The sequence below is a fragment of the Odocoileus virginianus genome, unplaced genomic scaffold (genome assembly GCF_023699985.2).
Source record: "Odocoileus virginianus isolate 20LAN1187 ecotype Illinois unplaced genomic scaffold, Ovbor_1.2 Unplaced_Scaffold_1, whole genome shotgun sequence".
Taxonomy (NCBI): Eukaryota; Metazoa; Chordata; class Mammalia; order Artiodactyla; family Cervidae; genus Odocoileus; species Odocoileus virginianus.
The window spans coordinates 567,358-591,838 of NW_027224263.1; the positions used below are offsets into that span (position 1 = coordinate 567,358).

At 37.1% G+C, this 24,481-nt stretch overlaps 2 protein-coding genes across 10 annotated transcripts in view; both read right to left on the reverse strand.

Annotated features, from left to right (window-relative positions):
• RBM41 (RNA binding motif protein 41) overlaps positions 1 to 8,434 on the reverse strand; it is a 78,114-nt gene extending 69,680 nt beyond the window's left edge. Inside the window, exons 1-6 of one of the 3 annotated variants that reach the window (XM_070462197.1) lie at positions 8,368 to 8,434; positions 5,382 to 5,498; positions 4,631 to 4,823; positions 3,961 to 4,165; positions 2,021 to 2,092; positions 1,138 to 1,191 (exon numbers count right to left, since the gene is read on the reverse strand). In XM_070462197.1, the coding sequence (XP_070318298.1) occupies positions 1,138 to 1,191; positions 2,021 to 2,092; positions 3,961 to 4,165; positions 4,631 to 4,823; positions 5,382 to 5,498; positions 8,368 to 8,375 (649 nt within the window). In that variant the 5' untranslated portion in view covers positions 8,376 to 8,434. The remainder of the gene's footprint in view (positions 1 to 1,137; positions 1,192 to 2,020; positions 2,093 to 3,960; positions 4,166 to 4,630; positions 4,824 to 5,381; positions 5,499 to 8,367) is intronic. The other 2 variants (XM_070462198.1, XM_070462199.1) reach the window with 2 other exon arrangements.
• Positions 8,435 to 12,380: 3,946 nt separating this feature from the next.
• The window catches only part of NUP62CL (nucleoporin 62 C-terminal like), a 75,498-nt gene continuing 63,397 nt past the window's right edge, over positions 12,381 to 24,481 (reverse strand). For 5 of the 7 annotated variants that reach the window (XM_070462170.1, XM_070462171.1, XM_070462166.1 and 2 more), the window contains 2 exons: positions 15,376 to 15,411; positions 12,381 to 13,525 (listed from right to left, as the gene is read on the reverse strand). In XM_070462170.1, the coding sequence (XP_070318271.1) occupies positions 13,431 to 13,525; positions 15,376 to 15,411 (131 nt within the window). In that variant the 3' untranslated portion in view covers positions 12,381 to 13,430. The remainder of the gene's footprint in view (positions 13,526 to 15,375; positions 15,412 to 24,481) is intronic. The other 2 variants (XM_070462173.1, XM_070462167.1) reach the window with 1 other exon arrangement.

Sequence of the window (24,481 nt, forward strand, 5' to 3'; positions counted from 1 at the left end):
ATATATAAAGAACTCCTGCAACTTAACAACAACAACCCATTTAAAAACGGGCAGAAGACATCCTTGTACATTGCTGGCATGAATTTAAAACAGTATAGTCTCTATGGCAAACAGTATAGTGGTTCTTCAAAAGAATAAACATAGAATTACCATATAATCCAGCAATTCCACTTAACAAATTCAAAAGAATGAAAGTAGGGACTGGAACAGACTGTTGCACATCCATGTTCATAGCAGCATTATTCACAATAGCCAAAAGGTAGAAACAACATAAGTGTCCACTGACAGATGAATGGATCAACAAAATGTAGTAGATACATACAATAAAATATTATTTAGCCTTAAAAAGGGAGGAAATCCTGATACATGCTACAATATGGATGCTAAGTGAAATAAGCCAGACACAAAAAGACAAATACTGTATGATTCCATTTGTATGAAGTACCTAGAATAGTCAGATTCATAGAGAGAGAGAGCAGAATGGTGGTTGGTAGAAGATAAGGCAAGAGGAGAATGGGGAGTTAGTGTTTAATGGGTACAGAGTTTCAGTTTGGGAAGATGAAAAAGTTCTGGAGATGGATGGTGATGATGGCTGAACAATGTGAATATACTTAATGCCACAGAACTGTACACTTAAAAAATAGTTAGAATGGTCAATTTTATGTTAGGTATATTTTACCACAATAAAAGAGAGCTTGCTTTGCAGAAGACACTGTTAAGAGAATGAAAAGACAAGCTGCACACTGGGATAAAATATTTGTAAATCATATATCCAACAGAGAATTGTGTTTTGACTATATAAAGAACTCTCAAAAGTCAACAGGAAAAAATAAACAACTCAATGAAAAACAGCAAAAGATTTGAACAGACACTTCAGCAAATAGGATATAAGGATGGCACATAAGCATATGAAAAGATGTTTAATATCATTAGCCATTAAGGAAATGCAAATTAAAACTACAATGAGATACCACTTCACAGCTATTAGAATAACTAAAATAAATACCAACAATACCAAATGCTGACAAAGATGTAGAGCAATTGGAACTGTCATACATTGCTGGTGAAAATGCAACATGGTTCAGCCACTCTTGAAAATGGTTTGGCAGTTTCTTATAAAGTTAAACAAACACTTACCATATGACCCAGTAATCCCACTCCTAGATAGAAATTTTATGTTCACACAAAAGCCTGTACAAGAATATTCATATCAGTATTATTCATAATCACCATAACCTGGAAACAGCCCAAATGCACTTGAATGGGTGAGTGGATAGACAAACTTTGAAACATTCATACAATAGAATGCTACTCAGCAAAAATGAACTATTGATACATACAACTTGGATGAATCTCAAAGGCACTACACTGCATGAAAGAAGTCACTCTCAAAAGATTACATTTCGTATGATTCTATTTGTATGACATTCTCTAAAAGACAAAATCACAGTGATGGAGAATAGATCAGTGATTGATTGCCAGAGATTACGGGTGGAATTGGGAGTGACTTCAATGGATAGTATGAAGGAGTTTGAGGGTGATGGAGCTGTTCTCTATCCTGATTGTGGTGGTGGTTACATGAATCTCTGTGATTAACATGACTTACAATTCACAGAATTGTACATACACCTCCCCCCAAATAAACAGGCAATTTTATTGTAAGTTCATTTCAAAAATAAAGTAAAATATTAGCTACTATATCATCATCAATAGTTATACTTTACTGATTAAAAATATTCAGGATTATGAAATACGATCAAAAAGACATTAAGGTCATTTTATGTCTCGTACAATAACTTAAAAGGTATAGAGAAAAAAATCAACAACACTAAATGTTAAAGCTTTAAACTTCTAACCCCTCTCTTTAATATTCTGTATCAGGATAATATGTTCCCTGTGGATCATGTCCTATAAACATTGTCATATACTGAATATGAAATTAAATAAGAACTCAACTTAGAAGTCTGGGACCCTAGGTTACATTCCTAAATCTAACACTGTAAGAAAACTCTCGACTTGCCTTTTGTGCCTAATTTTATCTTCCTCTTCATTGAGGTCATGTACTTGTCTGCACTTGTCTTTTTGTGGTATGCTGTGAAGGTGTAAAGCAAGGAGTTTCAAAGATAGGAAACAGAACAGATTCATACACTACCCACCCACCCCAAATACCAGGTACTGCTTTAAGTGATTTACATGTATTACCTCTCTTAATCCTAACAACCCTACAATATAGCTACTATTAATATTCTCTTGAAGGAAATCAAACACAGTATTGTAACTTGCCCCACATCTTTAGATAATAAGTGGGGGAGCCAGGATGTTCCCAGCAGTCTGTCTCCACAGCCCATGTTCTTGATCAGCAAGCTATAATGTCTCTCCACAAAAGCTGTTTCTTCATTCCTTCCTTCACCACTGCTCTTGCATGTCTATGGTCTCTCTGTCTCTAACAAACCATTCACTCATTCTATTGACTTTATTGTCTAAGCATAGAGGAGTCCTGATTCTATGAATCTAGTTCTGCCCTCTCCCTGGAGCTACACTGCTACATTTCCAACAGCCTCCTCAGTATCTGCACTGGATGATCCTGCAGTCTCACAAATTTAACCTGTTTAAAATCAAACTCATCATCTTTCCTCAAAATTTCCCCATAAAGGTTTTCTTAATTTCGCCAACTGTTAAGTCACACAGCCTCGAAACACCTGGGTTATCTTTGACACTGGCCTCTCTACTGACCTTCATTCTCAGTCAACAAGTTTTACCAATTGTTCTTTTGTAATGTCTCTTATAACCATACCTACTTCTCTTTCCAGTTTCTTTGCCATCATCCTAGTGCAGCTCTTCCTGAAGAAATGACTGTGATTACTCCTAAACTGTTTTCCCTGCTTCCAGTTCTCCTGCTCATGTATTTGATTTACTGGCCGCCAGATTCATCAAGTTCAGATACTGCTTTTATCATGTTACTCCTGGTTCAAAGACCTTAACTATACCCAAAATGACTAACTGAATAACTAACTCCATGTAGGTCTATACTACTTGCCAAATAAAGTTCAAAAATTTTAGCTATCTTTTTAACTTTGTCTCTCACAATATCTCCAAACATGACTTAGTTCATGACATCTGCTACAAGTGAAATGACCCTCCCTCTCCTTTCTGAAGACTTGGTAGTGTTAGAAGAATATTTAAATCTTATCTCCTCTGAGAGGCCGTCTTTAGTCACATCAATGCACAGTGACCTTTCCCTTCTCTGAACTCCTACAGCATTTAACAACTGTATCTAGTCTTGTTACTAAATGCTGTGCACTTCTCTCTCCAACTAGATTCCAACTGGCACAAAGTCAAGAAGTCATTTCTTAAACTTCTGCATACCTTCCACAGTGCCTAGCAAAACTTCTCTGTTAAATCCACTCTTTCTGGCTAAGACACACATTTATCTGTATATTTTGTGCTAATTAATAGTTCCACCTCAGGACCCTTCACAATCTAGCCTCACCTACCTTTTCCAGTGTCATCTTTTGCCAGTCCTCACCATGTCCTACACATCCTGCCACAATGAACTTTTCACTGTTCCCTAGACACATCAGGTTCTTTCACAATCTTGTTCCTACTCACCTACTATCTATAATGCCCTCTTCCCACTATTTACTGACAAATGCCTGTTGATCCATCAAGACTTGGTACAAGTACAAATATAAACTCCTGACTCCCCCAACTAGACTTAGATGCTCTGTGTCTTAGGTCCCCTCAGCATTTTATTCACACCTCTACAATAGCAATTTCCAGGGTGTACTGCAACTAACTGGGTACATATTTGTCTTTCTCATGGGACTATATATACATTCCTCAAGAGTAGTGATAGTTCATCTTTCCCCCACTCCCTCCACTAACTCTTCATAGTTAAGGTCCTGATGTTAAGTCTTTCTGCCAGTGAAAGAGTGTATCAAGTCAGTGGTGATCACATACCTTGGTAATAAAGGGCCTTGAGGAAAGAGTGACGATCAGCTCCCTGAAATAAAGAATTTTCTATTTCCATTTCTCGCCGGGTCAGCTGTTTGCTCTTTGCAAATCTCTGTGGCAGGCAAAGGATGCGCTGACGCTCTGAGATTCTTTCCTCAATATCTTGAAGACGGTTCTGTATTGCTTCAGGGGTTGCCCTAAGTCTCGTCCTCTGAAATTGGAGAAATGAGACGGCATATATCACAGAGGACCCACCCTGAAAGTGACAATCTGATGCCTTAAACACGAAAGAAAATGATCAGGGCCCCAAAACGGTCATTTATATATACATCAGCTAGGAAGTCAAGGAGCGGGGATTCCCTGGTGGTCCAGTGGTTAGGACTCTGTGCTTTTACTGCTGAGGGTACAGGTTCAATCCCTGGTTGGGGAACTAAGATTCCACAAGCCACGTGGCACAGCCAAAAATAAGTAAAATTTAAAAAATTAAATCCCATTTGTTAAAAAAAAAAAAACAAGTCAAGGAGCAGCTTCTCTTTTACCAACGTCCTTACCTTAAAAACCAAAGAAGATTTAGACACAAAGCTCAGTGTTGTGAGAACGCAAAATGAACAGGTTCTCAGTATCAAATGAAGAAACTGTCCATTTTATTCTCCAGAAAAAAAATTGCCCCACTCACCTTTTCACCTGAAACATGGCTCTTCCAAATCAAGATTTCTGTTTCATTAAGCCCCAGTTCCCTGAGAGAAGCAGTCTCCTGGTCCTTCTCATGCAGTGTCTGGAACTGGGACAAAGTCATAGTCCCAGCTGCTTCCTTCCCAAAGGGCTTATACATAGTACCAGGAGCAAAGCTCTCTTTCTTAGATACACATCTGCAAAACAAGCAGGAAGAGAGTAAGAACATCTTCAAGTTACCACAATGCATAGAAATGGGGCTTGCCATTAGAAGGCACAATGAAACTCAGGGGCAATTTCTCTCTTACATCCTATTTCTAGGTTAAAGAACTACTACAATGATATGGAATTCCACCAGTAGTCCAGGACTAACAAATGACTGAATCAAATATTTATTTACTGAGTACTTACTATGCATCAGATACTGTGCCAGGTACTGAGGATTTAACAGTAAAAAAGACAACAGTTTCTGCTTTGCGCAAGGAGCTGTAGAAGAGAGGCAAGTAAGCAGGCAATAACACTACTGGATTATAAGTACTATGAATGTTAAAGGAAGACACAGGAATGGTACTCAGCCCAGACAGAGTGGGATATGGAAGGCTTCCTAGAAGAGACACAGAAGTAAAACCCTGCCTAATCAGTAGAAATCTGCCAAGGAAAGGGGGGTGAGAGAGAATCTTCCACCCAGACTTAAAGAGGTATCTGTCACCTGGAGCTGAGGGTCTATGATACTCTTTTTCAAAATCAATACCTACTCCTCAATGGAGACAGAGGTATCAAGTTGATGCTGAAGGAGGCTTTTCAGCTGCCTCTCCCCTTCTGTTTCCAGCTCCTCCAGGACATGCTCATCACTCTTGACACAGCTATTTACCCTGGAATAGATACAAGGATATATATGGAAAGTAGAAGAGACACTGAATCTCAAATATATTCTTTAGCTATATTATCTACCATTAGGGATCCCATTTGTTCAAAGATACTTCTCTATTTGTTGCCGTTTATCACTCATTCCACAAACATTAACTAAGTACTTGTTTATACACAATGAATGCACTCTGCTGGGTACTGATGGAGTCAAAGATATGCAAGACACAGTCCCTCTCATTAAGAAGCTTGCAATTTATTTAGGGAAAAGTAATATATATGGATGTGTTGTATGCAGATGCCTGGGGGTGAGGGCAGAGCAGGAGAGAGGGAGAGAGTGACAGAGAGGAGGAGAGAGAAAGAAAAAAGAGAAGAAAGATATAAAGAAGCATATACCAAACCAGTAGGAGTTCACAGAAGAAATAACTGGGGGGCAAGGGAGTAAATGAAGACTTTGGAAAGGTAATTCTTACACTGGCATTTGAAGGACTCTGTGTGATGAAGGAAAGAATAGGGAGAGAGAGCATGAAGGGACAGAAGTATGTTCTGGGGGATAATAAGAAATTTATCTGGCATACATGTATGGCAACCTTGGGAGATCCTGTTGGAGGGATAGTTAGACTGTGAATGGCCTTAAATACACCAACTAAATGGTCTCAACCTTAATGTACAGGTATTAGAAGGCAATTTATTAGGCAGTTAAGTGTCATGGTATAAGTGATGGTTTAGGAAAATGAATGTGGTTATAATAAGCTTTATGGATTAGTAAGAACAAAACCAGAAGAACTAGTTAGGAAACTATATAATTTATCAAATGTGAGGTGAAGAAAGTTCAAAGTGGAGTGCTAATAGCGACAATGGAAAGGAAGGCTTAAATGAGAAATGCCTTTTGAACATAGGGGTAAGGAAGAAGTGAAAAATAACCCCAAATTTCAAGCTGTGTAACTGAGCGATGGGACCAATGAACTAAAGAGGAAGTTCCAGATGGAGTAAATGGTTTGGGAAAGGGAAGTCATTCTCATTTTAGCCATGTTGAGTCAACTAACTATTACAATTGAAATACCAGCATTAAGTATCAGGAATGCTTCAAAGACATACTGAGCCTGAGGTGACAGAAGGTGATATTGGCTAGAAGGAAAGTGAGAGAGAGAAGTGTTGTACAGATGAGAGTCTGAGGCTGTGCATGGAAATCTTGAGTCATCTGTATTGTCAGGATCTGGAGTTGTGAGAGAGGAGATCACCAAAGGAGAGAGTATAGAAGCAAAGGTGAAGGGGATCATAACATTTTATAGCTTAAGCACTACTGTGTGGATATCTAGGTAATGCTAAATAATGAAAAACTCTGAGCATAAAAAAAATAGCAGGACCATTTAAGTGTGCAAGAACAGATTTTAAAAGGAAAAAGCAAAGTGAGTTAACTCAATGAGGAAAATAAATACTAAATACCCCTCTTAGCCCTTTAGTATTGGGGTTATGATGAGACCTAGAAGATGTATCTCTCATAATTATAAGGAAAATTCCCACACTCTAGAAACATAACAACTTTGGGAAATTTTAAAAGATACATAGGCCCAGGGTTTTAAAAAAATCCCTTTCAAGTATCTTAATATTTTCTCATTATTTAGAATTCTGAAAGTTCTTGCTAAATTTGAGGTGGCTTTGAAATGAATAAATCATAGCTAAATACATCAGTACACATAAATTTCAAAAAGAAATGTAGAGTGAAAATAGCGCCAGAAAAATTCATACAATATGTGTCTATATAGAGTTGAAAATGGAATAACACTAGCGACATTTTGTTTAGATATAAATTCATATGTGGCAAAACTATTTAAAAAGAAAAAAGCAAAGAAATGATTAAGGCAAAATACTGGATAGTGATCCTCTTGGGGAGGGAAGAGAAACACTCAGGAGCACACAAGCAGACTTCTGATACTGATAATGTTCTATTGCAGTGACGACGACTCTATTATATTCATAATTTTGCATGTATGAGAGATATTATAAACAATTTTTAAAAGGCATTTTGAAGCAGGGAAAATCAGAAACTACATTTTTTAAAAAGATGCAGAAACTAACGGTGCAGGAGAACATCGTACCTGTAAGAATTTAAATGCATCGCCCTATTCCAGTGATTATTCTACTTGCAGAATGAATACAAAACTAATTTGATAAGGAGCCTTAAAAAGGTTTCGTGTACCGTCAGTAATCGATTGCAAGCGCAGGCTTTCAACAAAGATCAGCCACGTTAAAGCTGCCATTTCCTGCAGAACCGGTAGGGGGAACTGCTCGCAGCGGTGCCTTTCTTTTCTTACAATAGATGGATACGGGTTTGGTACTTTGCTTCCAAATTTGTAGAAACAAAGTATCACTTGCTTACTTTCAGGTCTGAAAGTATTACACGGTCTCTCAGCCCGAAAAAGTCCGCTATAAACACAAACACTGCACATAAACGCGCCCACCCTGAGCCCATTTCTGAGGATGGAGAGGAGGTCCGGCGGGACAGGAAGGATCTGGCCCAGGTTTCTACGGCACAGACTGGTTTCATCAATCGGTCAAGACCCTTTTACCTGAGTGGGTCGGTCTGAAACAGGAAGGAGCCAGAGCATCTGTCCCGGGGCCAGCGCCGTTGCCTAGGTGCCTGTGCCAGGAGGGCATCCCTACAGGGACCGGCAGCGGCGGCGGCCCTTCCTGAACTTCGCCCCACAGGCCTGTCCAGCCCGTCTCCCCTTTTCCCTCCTCCTCTGTCTTCCCGCTCACACGAAACCCTATCCCCAGAACGTGACATACCCCAAACCCAAAGTAACAAAAGCCATTTGAAAAGTCAAAAGGTAGAACAGAGCGCCCTTCGCCGTCTGTTCTCAGACAATCCCTTACCTCTTCATGTTTCCACAGGCCCCTAGATCTAACTTGGGTAAAACAGGCCGCGGACTTCAAGTCCCAGAACTCTGCGCGGCCGACTCGAAGGGGATTGTGGTGGAGTGCAGTGCTCTGGGAATTGTAGTCTTGCGGAGCTACAAATCGAAAGCCCGTACTGAGCAAACGGTATATTGTAAATTGCCCGAATAGTTCTCTTGGATTTCTCGTATAGGTTAACTATAACACCCAAAATATCCAGCTCATAAACCTAGGAGTCGCCTTTGACTTCTTAACTCTCTCATCCAGTATCACCAGATCTTGGCCCTTCTAATTTTCCTTGAATGTGTCCCTATCAACCCTGCTTCTGCTTTCAAGGACTTCTTATCCCACATCCTGCCTACTTGCTATTTCCAGTCGAATCTCTGGTCCACCCTCTGCAGTGTAGCCAGAGAGATCAGAGAGTGACCACATCACTAGCACCAATGGTTCTCCTCTATCTCTAACAGAGGCTTACAAGACATTGTACTTCCTGACAATCAGACAACCACATATATTCAAGCCCATGAATATTTTTATTGATAATTAAGATGACTCAAGAGACTGATAGAGCATACTAGTTAAGATAATGGGCTCCTAGTTTCTAGAAATGAAAACACATATATCCTTGGCGGTGGTGGTTTAGCTGCTGAGTCGTGTCAAATTCTTGCACTTTGGACTGTACCCTGCCAGGCTCCTCTCCGTGGGATTTTCCAGGCAAGAATACTGGAGTGGGTTGCCATTTCCTTCTCCACTATGTCCTTAAGTATATGAAAAGAAAAACGTTTAATCTCAGTCATAAGTGTCTTGTAAATTTCAAAGTACATGGACTATAAAATACCTGACTTCTACACCTCCAAATTGTCGAGGTCACCAAACCATTAAAAGTCCTTGTCACAGCTAAAGGAATCAAAGGGACATGATAACTAAATGTAATGTGGTATCCTGGATGGGATTCTGGAACAGAAAAAGAGCCCTAAATAAAAAATAAGGAAATATGCACAAAGTATGCACCTTAGTTAATAGTAAGGTTCATTAGCTGTGACAAATATACCAGTTATATATGATGTAAACACTAAAACTAAGTGGAGGAATACAGAATTCTGTACTAGGCAACCTATCTTGTGTGTGTTTGCTTGTATATGCAGTAGAATACCTTGTGGAAAAGGAAGACATACTTCCTATCCTGAGAATTTCTAAAAGATGAGACTGCCATGGAAAGTACTAGAGTTATCCAAAACCTGGCCTTGTGTATTAGTCGCTCAGTCATGTCCAACTCTTTGTGACCCCATGGACTGTAGCCTGCCAGGCTCCTATATCCATGGGATTCTCCAAGCAAGAATACTGGAGTGGGTAGCCATTCCCTTCTCCAGGGGATCTTCTTGACCCAGGGATCAAATCCTGGTCTCCTGCATTACAGGCAGATTCTTTACTGCTGTCTGATCCACCAAGCAAAACATGGTATATGCAAACAACTGTGCTTCTGAAGCACACAGGTGAATGGATACAGCTCTAACATGCCCTTTTGTGGCTTTGGCACAGAACAGAGTCAGAATCTAAGCAAAAACAGTGTGGGTTATATCATAGTCCACACCAGGTAAATTCTATTTGGTGGTTGTGCTGAAATCTGCTGCTCAACCAAACTGTCCAGTTGACACAGTGATAAACGACGAAATGGAAAAATACACCAAGGTTGCTAGTGTGTTTTTCCCCTGGGAAGGTGGCAAAGGGTGGAACAAATACTATACTGACCACCACACCAGACTTGTACGCAACTTCTAATAAAACATATATCCTATTGGTACTGAAGTGATACACACTATATTACAAATCCACTAGGTGGGATGAGTGGAGAATGAATGGCTAAAAAGACATATACGGGGTGGAATTACTAGAAAGCAAGGTCGTAAGGAAGTGCTCTATGTACTTGTGTATAATTGTAGCCAGTTTAGTGGTAGGTACCAAGGGACAAACATTTATAAAATTGCACTAGAAGGAAAACTGGGCTATTTTTCTAGCTCTGCCAAATTTATTAACTGTGGAATAATAGCTATTCCATTTCCCACAGCATCTTCTCCCCAATTCATAAGGCTATCGGACAGTACATAAAAAGCTTTGAGATTTCTAGATGTTATTCATGGGCACAGAGATCTTATCATGAGGTAATTTCACAAATTCACCCCAGAAGAATTTATGACAAGCTGAAAAATATGCCTCATTTGTCTTTCTGACAATTTAACAAGGTTAGTTTAATTAAGCTAGAAGTTCCTCCTTAACATAGACATATTTTCAGGCTTTGTCCTTTTTAGGTGCTTTGTTCACAACACACTTTTGATGAATATATTATGAAGCAATTATAATTTCCAGATATAAAAGAGGATGCTAAAACCAAAAACCTTCTCTTGAAGAGGGAGAACATCACTCATCTAATATTAAGAGTAAACAATTGTGCATGTCTTTCAAATTCTCCAAATTAGATAGCATAAATGCTATTATAGAGAGAACAAATATAGCATCTTTTTCAAAGGACAAAAAAAAAGTAGATAAGCACTGGGAAAGTGTCAGCATGACAAATTTAAGAATTCTCCTTCAGCTAATACAGCTGGTCTTTAACAATGGGGGGTTGGGGGGTGGAGGGGTCTCAAGAATCCAGTACCTAACAAAAATGTAGACTTAAAATTACTGGCATGAATAGGTTATTTCTGATCTTGTAATTCATGTCTGCTCAATAATGTCACATCTTTTAGACACATTAGAACCACAGTCAGTGAAAAAGTGAAAGTATAAGTCACTCAGTCATGTCTGACTCTTTGCAACCCCATGGACTATATAGTTCATGGAATTCTCTAAGCCAGAATACTGGAGTGGGTAGGGTAGCCTTTCCCTTCTCCAAAGGATCTTCCCAACCCAGGGATCGAACCCAGGTCTCCCGCATTGCAGGCAGATTCTTTACCAGCTGAGCCACAGGGAAGCCCAAGAATACTGGAGTGGGTAGCCTATCCCTTCTCCAGCGGATCTTCCTGACCCAGGAATCGAACTGGGGTCTCCTGCATTGCAGGCAGATTCTTTACCAACTGAGCTATCAGGGAAGCCACGTCTTTTAGATACATGTTAGAACCACAGTCAGAAGTAACCTTAAAGACAATTTAGTCTAAGGCTCCAAACAGTACAGAGATCCACCAGTAAACTTACAGTGTAACTGCATTGATCTAGAAGTCACTTGCCATTCACTTGCCTCTTTTATGTCCTGGAAAAAAAAATATTAGACCTCTCAATGCAAGGTCAACAGGAAAACTATAGTCCCCTCTTTATTTTACTGAGGAAGTTTTATAGTAAGCATGTATTGGTAGTGAAAAGATATAAGGAACCACAAAACTTGAGAGAAGTGGAAACTAGTTTATTCCAGTTGGGAGAACTTTCATATGGTCCAACTCTATTATGTTGCAGACAAAAGATAATTCTCCAAATGAAACTATCTGTCCAGTTAATTAAGCAGGAACAAGAATAAACCCAGTGTTTTCTTCTATATATTATGTTCTCTTTACTGAATGTGAAACAACGTATTCACAGACTACAAGAGTTGAATTGCAAAAAAAAAAAAAAAAATACAGAAAATGTCTTTATCTAGGGTACAGTAGTGATAATATTGTACTCAAACATTAAAGATTACTCAAGATTATACTCAAAAGCTGTTTACCTACAGAAATCATCCATAAAATTAAATGGCCTCTGAATTTTTTTCATATTCTATAATTTTGAGAGGTAATAAAAAATTACCTGATTAGAAGCTGCTACTTTGAGAAGTGTGGGTAGGAAAAAAAAAGAGGCCATGTAAGTATTGATATTTGGCTTACTCATAAGGTGATGTAAATCGCTAATACTCATTTCAAAAATATTTTCTTTCCATAATATGTCTCCCTCAGGATGGTCATGTTCAGTCAGTACAATAGAAGTTCAGCACAGTAATGACAAGCAACTAGCACTAGTCACTCAAAAACTTTTTAAGTAGTTTATTTTATTTTTCAGAGCATCGCCTTTATTTATGACTTAGGTAAAACATGAATCACAAGAAATCAGAAGCTAAGAACAAGGCTTTTTCTTGAAAAACAAATAAGTACACAAACCCCACAAATATTAATCACATGCTAAAATCAAGTAAAATGCCAGATTATCTGCACATTAAAAATAAACTGCCTGAACCATACCCTTTAAAAATAGCCTAATTCAAGCCCTAAACCCACTCTAACTTTTCCTCCCTTCTCTGAAATTCTTTTAATATTTTTATTTATTTATTTATTTATTTGGCTGAGCTGGGCCTTAGTTAAAGCAGGCAGGATCTTTAGTTGTGGCATGCAAGGACTTTCAATTGTGGCATGTGAACTCTTTAGTTGTGGCATGTGAACTTAGCTGTAGCATGTGGGATCTAGTTCCCTGACCAGGGTTCAAACCTGGGCCCCTTGCACTGGGAGGACAGAGACTGAGCCACTGGATCACTAGGGAAGTCCCACTTCTCTGAATTTCTATAGCATACTTTCTGTAATTCATAACACAATTTCTTGTATTGTCTATACTATTTTCATACAGAAGGCATTAATTGTATCTCAAAGGAGACAGTAAGTGCCTTTGAGGAGAGAGACTTCACAGTAGCTAACACTATATGCTGAATGTTAACAAGCACCCAGTAAAGACTGGCTGGCATCTATTTTTTGGCAAACATTTATCTATGATCTGGCTAGAGTGAAAAGGACAATGCATACTGGCAGTAAGATATGGAATCTGGGAGAGTAAGCCATGAATTATACACACAGCGTCAACATCAAAGAGGTTGCTGCCTAGACAGAAGAGCTGATAAAGTTCTGATTTGCTAATACTAAAAGCCAAACTACAGAATCATTTTCAAATAGCACAATATTTAAGTGGAAAAAAAATACATGCATACTTCATTGTCACCGAAGAGGGAATAGTAGCTGTAAATACTATTCTAATGAACACCTTCAAAATTTGAAGGTAGTGTATAATCCAAAAACAACATGCTCAAAATAGGGTTAATCAAAAGCCATCTTGACGTTGCATTCTTCCTCCTTGCAATGACGATCCTCTAGAATTTGTGTTACCTCTTCTACCTTCCTCTGCAGCATGTCTATAAGGGGAAAGGCACACAGCATTACTCAGAGGTAGAAATATCCCAGGAACATAATAACTTAATTCTCCCTTCAACATATGATTGATAAAACTTTACATGTCAATTTTAATAGTGTTAAGTATTAAAAGAAGAGAAAAACATGTGTCTATCTGGTAGGAAACTACTGGATAAAAGTGTTCTTGATTTTCTCTCCTTAGCTTTCATGGGAATTATGGTGTATCCTGATATTTATGTTTTGCTGAAGAGAAGTGTTAACTGCTTTTTACTCATTACAGCCTAAAAGTGCCATGAAATTGAATGTGTAGATCTTTGCTGCCTATAAGCAAATTAGTACACTGAGTAGCTTCATATTTCTATTTCATTCTAATGATTAATTTAACTTGGTGGTCCTTAAATTTGCTCAGAGCACAGCAACACAAAATATCATTAGTTTTACAATATAAAACAATAACTTTCTGTAATAAAAATAAGCTGTTGAAGTAAGTGTGATAATCTGAGTTTTTCTATTAATGTGTATAAATAAATGTGGTCATTTTTTTAGTGTTCATTAATGCTCACTGGTTGATAAGCAATAACTGGGCCCAAAAATTTAAGAAAAATTTTACAAGAGAAAAACTAAAAAATGTAGAGCACTACACTTTATAATTTTCTTCAGCCAATTGGAAAAGAACAGATGTTATAGAGTTTTTGAAGTATAATATCTCATTTTATCCTATGACATACAGGCACTATAAGATCACATCTTTTAAGAACAAGTGATTTAAATGATGGTTGTCTACTGAAAGGCTAGGAAAATAATCTGGAAAAAACATCTCCTTTCTGTTGAAATAACAAGCTGCAGGGTACAATTTTTCCCCCTAAATAACATTTTTCAATGTGATAAAAGCACAAATGGGCACTATAACAAATCATTAACTTGAGGCCAGAAGTGTCAACATAAGCACAATCTACTTAATTTGCTGATTGATATATATTAAATGCAAAGGAGTAAATTTATAAACACTTTTAAAAATCAATGAAATGTTGAGAAACACAAGTCAGCATTATTAAGAGAGCTTTACCATAAATATTTTGTCATGTTTTCAAATTGAATTCTCAAAACTATTTCTGTATTACCATACTTCATATTTTTCAGAAGTGTCATTCTTTAAGGGCAAAAACTGCACCTAGGCACTTAACTGTGCATCAGTGATTAGTCCCTGCATGTGTGCATGCTAAGCCACTAGAGTGGTGTCCAACTCTTTGCGATCCTATAGACTAGCCCACCAGGCTCTTCTGTCCATGGGGTTTCCCAGGCAAGAACACTGGAGTGGGTAGCTGCTTCCTCCTCCAGGGGATCTTTTCAACCCGGGGATCGAACCTGAGTCTCCTGTGCCTCCTGGATTGCAGGCAGATTCTTTTACTGCTGCAGGCCTATTAAATTATATGCCATACTAGAAGTAAAATGCTAGTAATAGTTGAAATTTGATGGGAAATAAGCCATACACATTTGCCATTATTTACAAAGGAACTGTACTGAACAATATGAAATTGAAATTAATAAAACAACTCTATTCACAAGAGCATAAAAAGGAATTAAAACACCCAGGAATAAATAAACTAAAGATAAATTTAGGAATAGACAGCAAATGAACTATAAGACTTGTACACTAAAAACTATAAATCACTGCTAAGAGAAACTAACAAGATCTAAAAAAAATGAAAAGATATTCCATGTTCATGGACTGAAAGACTCAATAGTTTTAAGATGTCAATTCTCCACAAATTGATCTACAAAATCAATGCAATGCCTATGAAAATTAAAGTGGGCTATTTTTTTTTAGAAATAAACAAGCTTTAAAACTTACATGAAAAGACAAAGGACCCAAAACAGCTAAAATAATCTGAAATAGAATAATAAATTGCAGGAATTATATCACCCAGTTTTAAAACTTATTACAAAGCTACCGTAATCAAGACAGTATGGTATTATCATAGGATAGCCACAGAGATCAACAGAACAGAAATAAATGTCCAGAAAAAATCTTATATTTATGGTCAATTCATTTTTAACAAAGGTGCCAAGATAATTCAATAGGGGAAGCATACTCTTCAACAGATAATACAAGGACAACTGCATGTCTACATGGAAATGAAGTTGAACTCCTACCTCTAACTATGAACAAGGTAGACTACTGGTTAAATCTAAGAGCTAAAATTATATTTGGAAGACAAAACACAAATGTCAAACAACTGATGAATGGACAAACAAGATATGATATGTACATACACTGGAATACTACACAGCAATGAAGAGCAATACAATACAGATATATGTTACAACACAGATGAACCTGGAAAACATTAGGTCAGACAGAAAAGGCCACATATAATATGATTCCATTTAATTAAACTCTCCAGAAAAGGCAAATCAATAAAGACAGAAAGTAAATAAGTAGCTGCTTAGGGTTCAGAGTAGGAATGGGGATTAACCACAAATAAGCTAGAGAGAACTTTTAGAAGTAATGGAAATGTTCTAAAAGTGGATGGTGTGATGTTTGCACAGGCCTATATCTTTAAACAGCTATTGTTTAAGATAGCATATTTGTGTGTTTAAAATATTTCTTAAAAATGACTTCCCCAAAAAAGGTTCTGGTAAAACTGCTTCCAGCTAGTTCCATTCTGTTTAGGGACAGACGTTTTCTTTACCTTACTTGAAGTGAAGTGAAGTGAAGTCACTCAGTTGTGTCCGACTCTTTGAGACCCCATGGACTGTAGCCCACCAGGCTCCTCTGTCCATGGGATTCTCCAGGCAAGAATACTGGAATGAGTTGCCATACCCTCCTCCAGGGGACCTTCCCAACCCAGGGATAGAACTCAGGTCTCCTGCATTGCAGGCAGATTCTTTACCATCTGAGCCACCTTTTGCCACCAAGGAAGCCCTTGGTAGCTCATAATGATATAAATTTAATGTAATCCCTATCAAATCACAGCCCAGCAAACTTTTATGGAAATGCAAACAAATTAAAATAGCTAAAACAACCTTGATGGAGAAAAATAAAGTGGGAGAAATCAGTCTCCAAGATATTAAGGCTTATATGGGAAAGGCTTACAATAATGAAGAGAGTGTGGCATTGGTGGAGGGAAAGACATAGATCTATGGAACAGTGATTCCAGAAAACAATTTGATAAGGGAAAAACTTCCATAAATGGAAAAAAAGTTGATCTAAACTTCTCACCTTATACAAAAATTAACTCAAAAGCCTTAAATGTAAAATATAAAACAATAAAACTTGTAGGACAAAAACAGTAGAAAATGGGGGGGATATAGGACTACACAAAAAGCTCTCAGACTTGACACCAAAAACATGATTCATAAAAGGTAAAACTGATAAACTGGACTTAATTGTAAAACTTTTGTCCTATGAACAACTCTGTTGAGAATAGACAAGCTACAAAGTAGGAGAAAATATCTGCAAACCACATAGCTACCAAAGGACTAGTAGTAGCTGGAATACACAATAACCTCTCAAAACAACAGGTAAAAAATCCAGTTATGGATAACCAACAAGGACCTACTGTATAGCACATGGAACTCTGCTCAATGTTATGTGGCAGCCTGGATGGGAGGGGGGTTTGGGGGAGAATGGATACATGTATATGTATGGCTGAGTCCCTTTGCTGTTCACCTGAAACTATCACAACATTGTTAATCAGCTATACCCCAATACAAAATAAAAAGTTAAAAAAAAATAGTAACCAACAATATATAATTCTCAGTAACCAAATGAATCATCTAATCAAGCTTCATAATGTTCTAAATAAATAAACAAATATAAAGTTGAAATATATTGTTACATATTGGCATTAATTTATTATTTTTAAAAAGTGCTTTCTTATTTTAAAATATTTTAATGACACATAGTAAAAAACTAATGATATAATAAATATGGATATGTCCCACATGAAGGTTTATTTTATCTTACCCTGATAACTTTATTTCTTTTCCTGTTTTTAATAAAATGAGATTCCAGCTAGAGTTGATGCCCTTTGTGTAACTCCCCAAAATCATACCATATACCTCTTACCTCTCCTGCCATAAACACAGACTTGGATTTGTGGTTAAATATTGCCATCAATGATACTATATTTTGCTGAATATGTATATCTTCATAAAAATTACACAATGTGATTCAGAAGACTTTTATATTCAATACAATAGATATTATATTCTACACATAATTCTTCAACTTGCACATTTCACACATTATGTTTTTAAAATTAACCTACGTTGATGTAAGTCAAGTTTGTTCATGTAAATTTTTAAATACTTGTACAATATCCCACTGAACAAATATAACATCAACTTATTTATGCATGCTCCTATTGATGGATATTTGGGTTGTTACATGCTCTATGTCATTACAAATAACAATTGCAATAAATTTTTAAAAATCCAATTAGAAAATGGACAAAAGATGAAAACTGACATTTCATCAAAAAGGATATGCTCATGACAAATAAGTACATGAAAAAGATGTTCAACATCACTAGTCATTAGGAAAATGCAAATTAAAATTTCAATGATATCACTACACATCTATCAGAATGGCTAAAAGGAAAAAAAATAGTGAAAATACCAAATGTTTAGGACACAGACAAATTAGATCACTCATACATCACTGGTGGGCATGTAAAAAAGGTACAGTCTCTCTGAAAAACAGTGTATCAGTTTCTTATAAAATTAAACACTCAACTATCACATGACCTAGCAACTGCACTCTTGGGCATCTATCCCAGAGAAATGAAAACTTATGTTCACATAAGACTCTGTACATAAACATTCACAGAAGCTTTACTCATAAGTAGCCCCAAACTGAGAACATCTAAGATGTACTATAACAGGTAAATGGGTAAACAAATTGTAGTACATCCAAACCATGGAAAATGACTGAGCAACTAAAAGGATCAAATCATTGATATCAATATACATAGCAAGTTAGATGAATCTCTGGGGAACTAAGCTGAATGATAAAAAGTCAGCCCCTAAATTTTACATGCTATATGATTTCATTTTATATAGTATTATAAAATGGCAAAATTTTAGAAATGGAGACTAGATTAGTGGTTGCCAAGAACTGGGGAGCAGCGATTAGGGGGATTAGAAGTGGGTGTGGCAATAAAAGAGGAATATGAGGAATTCTTGTGGTGATAGAATTATTCTGCATTTTGACTATGGTTGTGGATATAAAGTTGTTTATGACTAAACACACACAGGCACAAGTATAACTGTGGAAATCTGAACAAGACAGATTTTATTGATATTAATATCCCAGTTGTGATATAGTACTAGTGTTTTGTAAGATGTTAATACTGGGGAAAACTAGGTAACAAGAAATAGGAACTCTACATTATTTCTTCATTACCTATACTATTTCTTATGTTATATGTGAATCCACAATTACCTCAGTAAAAATTTCATTAATGTAAAAGACTAACCCACACAAATAAGATTTTGAATCCCAACTTCTTCTAGAAGTGCCTGCTGATTAGGCACATAATATGACCCCAAATTTTTGTGAGGCAACAAACAGCTTTAACAAATTTATTCTCACTGCTTAGTATGCTTGGCCATCTTTTCAGCTTCCAATATGGGTTTCTTTACTTCTGTACGATTGCTAAGCCAAAGGCACATTTAAAGGTTTTTAGTTACTGTAGTATATACTAGGTTAGGCTGCTGTTTAAAAGCAACCTTGAAATCTCAGGAGCTTAACCTGATTAAGGTTTATTTCTCATTCAAAAAGGAGAAGGAGGTAGGAAGAGGAAGAGAGGTGGAGGGAGAGAGGAAGAAAGAGAGAGTGGGAAGGAGGGAGAAAGAGAGAGAGAACACTATCCTCCTACTTGTCTTGGTACTTTTATGAAGAGTCCCAGGTTATTGAAACTAAAGTAACACTCAGAATAAATACACTTGAATACTTAGTGCTAACTATGGCCTGATAGAAAGAAGAGAGTTTCTAGCTCAACTCTGCCATGAGAATTCTCATCCTGATCTTATCATTGATACATTAAGGTGATGTTGATAACACAGTCTGCTTGTATAAAGTACTACTGCTTACTCGAAATTAATAAAAAATACGTTTCAAGGAAAGGAATAAAAATAAAAGATGGCAAAGGTATTGTGAATTCTTGGAGGCTAGGGTGGGAGAAAGATAGTAGAATTATTGCATTTGAAGTGGTCCTCAGACAGTCATCCTGATGAAATGCTACTTACTCTTCAAGGCTCACTTCAAATTCTAGCTCTTCTAGGAAACCAACAGAAGATAGGTTTCTCTTTCTTTACTGACTCCACACTTTGAAACTTCAAGGCAGAGATGCATGCCATTGATGTTTATATCTCCTACACCGATTTAAGAGAACACCTTGACACATAGTAGGTGCTTTGTATTGAGAATCGCTACTCTGTGGTTTTGACTTGCATCTAAAAGAACACTTTCCATTATACAGCACTTGAGCAAAATGCCTATGCATATTACCTTATTCGATTCCCACAATAGCTTAGAATAACTAAAAACTCCAGAATGCTCAGTGGCTTCCCAAAAGCCAAAAGTAATGAAAATTGATAACAGGACTCATATCTTCAGACTCCCATCTAAGAACGCTTTTCCTATTACAATGCATCTGTATGTCAAATGCCATGAAAATTTTAAATAAAGTGTACTAACTGGCACCACAACATAACATTATTTGTTATTCCTTCACATACTGAAGTGCTCAAAATAGGGCAGTCCTATCTAAACTCCAACTGGGGAGCTTTCATTGGTGAAATACTATCAGGCCACTTTATAGATAAAGTACTATATAGATAAAGTACCTCATAGATGAGGTAGCCGTAGAGTGTGGGCCCCTAAACTGCATTATAGCAAGGCTCCAGTATATTTATAGTTTTTAGTCACTAACAGGAAGAAAATTGCTTTGGAGAAAAATCTGTATATATCACAAACAATATAAATTCTGCTATTTGGGAGTGATTTAAATGATGTTACATATAATTCATCTGGGAAAATGCTCCAGCTTGAGGAAATTCACTTGGGCACAAAATGTACATAAGGAGGATTAGTGGAAATCTAATTTTGCAGATGTATTGAGTGTATTTCAAATCTGGATTTACATATAGAAAAGAAGTTTGGGAAGAGAAGCTCTGAGAATGTTAACCATCATGCATTCTTTGCTAACAGGAGCTGAAGACTTGATCATTTTTAATCTTAGTACTCTAATCTAACCTACAAGAAATTCTTCAGAATCAAGGAGAAATTGTGTGACAATAAATCTATTTTGTCTGTAATGGGGAACAGAGATGAGCAGGTAGCTCATTAAACAATGGAAAGATATAAAATACCTTTCAATTAACAGGCAATGGGTAGAAGCAAGTAAGTAGCTGTCTCTGTTGAGCTTAAAGAGACCTTTAAAGTGAGTCTTTGTGTTGTTGCCACATCTCTGACAGATCAAGAGCTTTCACCTCTGAAGTATCTGAAGTGGAACATTATACTCCAGAACACAAGAGATGATCTCATCGATCAACCAATGTGTCAACAAGATTTCCCATGAAATTTCAGAAAAAGAGGTAAAAGAAACCAGCTCAATCTGTAAATCAGATTCTGCTCTAGAAGATGGAATAGGAAAAAGACACTTTGATTGGAATTCAAAGGTATCTTTTGGTATCTCAGCATTAGATACGCTTCAGATATGAGAGGGCTAAAAATAATTAATAAAATTTTTTAACCATTTCTTATCTGGGCCAAAGCTTCTTAAAAAATACAGCACAGTAACTATAGTTAATGTGTGTATGCATGAGTGCTCAGTCATATCCAACTCTTTGCGGCCCCATGGACTGTAGCCCACTAGGCTCCTCTGTCCATGGGATTTTCCAGGCAAGAATACTGGAATGGGTTGCCATTTCCTTCTCCAGCATAGTTAATAATACTGTATTGCATATTTGAAAGTTGCTAAGAGAGTAGATCTTAAAAGTTCTCATCACAAGAAAAAAAAGTTTTGGTGACTATGTAAGGAGATGGATGTTAACTAGACATCGTGGTGATCATTTGGTAATGTGTACAAATATTGAATCATGTGGTACATCTGAAACTAATATAATGCTCTATGTCAAATATACCTCAATTTTTTAAAAAAGATAAAAACATGCCAAGACCTGAAAAATCCAATTTAAAATAATCTCTCAAACAATAATCACTAACATTGGGTAAAAGTGAAGTAAGACTATGACATATCACAAAAAGCTGCTTCTCTAAAATGAACCTGAGGGTATTAGTAGAATCATGCTAGATGACCAAATACATTTTACATCAAAAATAAATAATTAAGGGGTTCACAGACCAGTGCTAATAGAACTATACTGGAGAAATACCACAAAACTCCTTATGGCATTTTAGTTACTCTAAAGATTCTTCTCTTTCTGTCATAAATAGCAGTCTAAATGTTGTGAGCAACTATTAAATAATTATGGGGTAATCCATGAAGAGACTACAGTGATTATGGGTGAAATACATTTTAGTCACTTCTTATCATCATGAAGCTCTGGGACACTTCATGAAAGAAGCAAATGCCATCAAAATACTCAAGGAACTTTCAAATAATGACAAGCCTAAGATTTTCCGCTGCCTGTCTCTTTATTACAGTGTTTGATAAATATTAACAGACAAGACAAGGTTGGTTATATGAAGAAATACAAAACACCTAACCTTCAGCCCTACCTCCCTGCTCTAAAAGAGTAGCTTCATATATTTATTTATTTATTTAGCTTCATATATTTAAAATGAATAACAAGTTGGCTCAGATTGATTGCCAACCTTGTCATAAGTGGTCCCAGTAGAGCTGAAGCTGCTGCAGTTTCAGTGACTGCGAGTTGAGAAGACAGATGTGTGACTGCAGCACTGCCATCAAGCCAATCTTGAAATAATGACATAAGTTTGCACAAAGAGAAAGACAAGAGAGGGAACCAGTATTTGACTATAGTTACTATTAATTTTCAGTTAGCTATATTAATCATGAGGAAAAGAGGCATACAAAATGTTTCTAAAAATAGATAAATATCTATTTGAAAAAATTGGAAGAAAAGTTATGGCAAAACCAGACAATGTATTAAAACGCAGAGACATCCCTTTGCTGACAAAGGTCCGTCTAGTCAAATCTATGGTTTTTCCAGTAGTCCTGTACGATGTGAGAGTTGAACCATAAAGAAGGCTGAGTGCTGAAGAATTGAAGCTTTCAAACTCTGGTGCTGGAGAAGACTCTTCAGAGTCTCCTGGACAGCAAGGAAATCAAACCAGTCAATCCTAAAGGAAATCAACCCTGAATATTCACTGGAAGGACTGATGCTGAAGCTGAAGCTCCAATACTCTGGCCACCTGATGAGAAGAGCCAACTCACTGGAAAAGACCCTGATGCTGGGAAAGATTGAGGGCAGAGGAGAAGGGGACGACAGAGGACAAAATGGTTGGATGGCATCACCGACTCAATGGACATGAGTTTGAGCAAACTCCAGGAGATGGTGAAGGACAGGGAAGCCTGGCATGCTGCAGTCCATGTGGTTGCAAAGAGTCAGACACTACTGAGCAATTGAACAACAATAGCAGCATATATGTTCAGTGTGCTCAGTCACTCAGTTGTGTCCGACTCTTTGCAACTCATGGACTATAGCCTGCCAGGCTCCTCTGTCCATGGGATTTTTCAGGCAAGAATACTGGAATGGGTGCCATTTCCTCCTCCAAAGGATCTTCCTGACCCAGGGATCGAACTTGTGTCTCCTGTGTCTTCTGCACTGAGCAGGTGGGTTCTTTACCACTCAGTCACCTGGGAAGCCACTCTCTCACTCAAAATTCTTATACTTACCTCTTCCTGATTTGGTTCCATCAGTGAAGTTCTATGAAATTTAGAGGAAGAAAGGGGCCTGGTTCTCTACTTACTCATGGATATTGAAAAGTTGACTGAAGAGTATAATATTTCAACATATATAATTTTCAAATCACTTTTAAAGACAAGCTGACTTTTAAGTTAAATATATAGCACAATAGTTATGGTCCATAGCAGAAAAAAATTCTGTACTGTCATTAAAGATACCAAATCATAAAAATACTTCCTAGAAATGTTTCAAAATACAGATTTAAGCTTTAAAATAATTTTTTAGAAAAACCTACCAGTTAGAGATTTCTCTTTACAATTTTTCTTATTTCTATTATTAAAATAACATGTTTTGGGTTTTTAAAAAACTATTATTTGGATGTGAATAAAGAGATTCATTGAAAAGTTTAACTTTAAAATTTCTCAGTCCACAGACCATTTCAGCAGACATGATGCCATTAATTATGAAGTAAAATAAACCACCACCACCACCACCAAACATAAAACCCTCTTAGCATAATTAAATCCTGCCACTCTCCATTCCCTGATCATGTCTTTTCCTGATATGAAAAAGAAAGGTTTCTTGTGGGAACAGAAAAAAGGATCCCACAGTATCAAGAATCCCTAGGCTTTTTCCATTATCATAGCCTCTCCACCTCATTTGAGAACCTATATGAGCTCTCATTGCCTCTTCAGCTCAACTCAATTTTTAGCAGAAAAGTAACTCCAAGTAATCGTTACTCTCTATTGTCTTATTTTTTTTACTGTGTTGACTGAAGCTTTACCCAGACCACTAGAGTGGTCTACCCAAGTACTACCGTTATCATATTTTGAAAACCCATGTCCTCTACTGTTAGGTAAATGATTGGGATTTGTTTTTATATCCAGTGATGCCTACATTAGAATTGTTTTAAGAGCATACCAGTAGAAAGAATACTATTCTGATGATTATTCTGGTCCGAGCTCTGCCACTAATTAACTGTGTGTTCTTAGGGAAGTCGTTTAACCTCTCTGAACCACAATTCCTTCATTTACATAATACAGTAAGTTCTTGGTAGC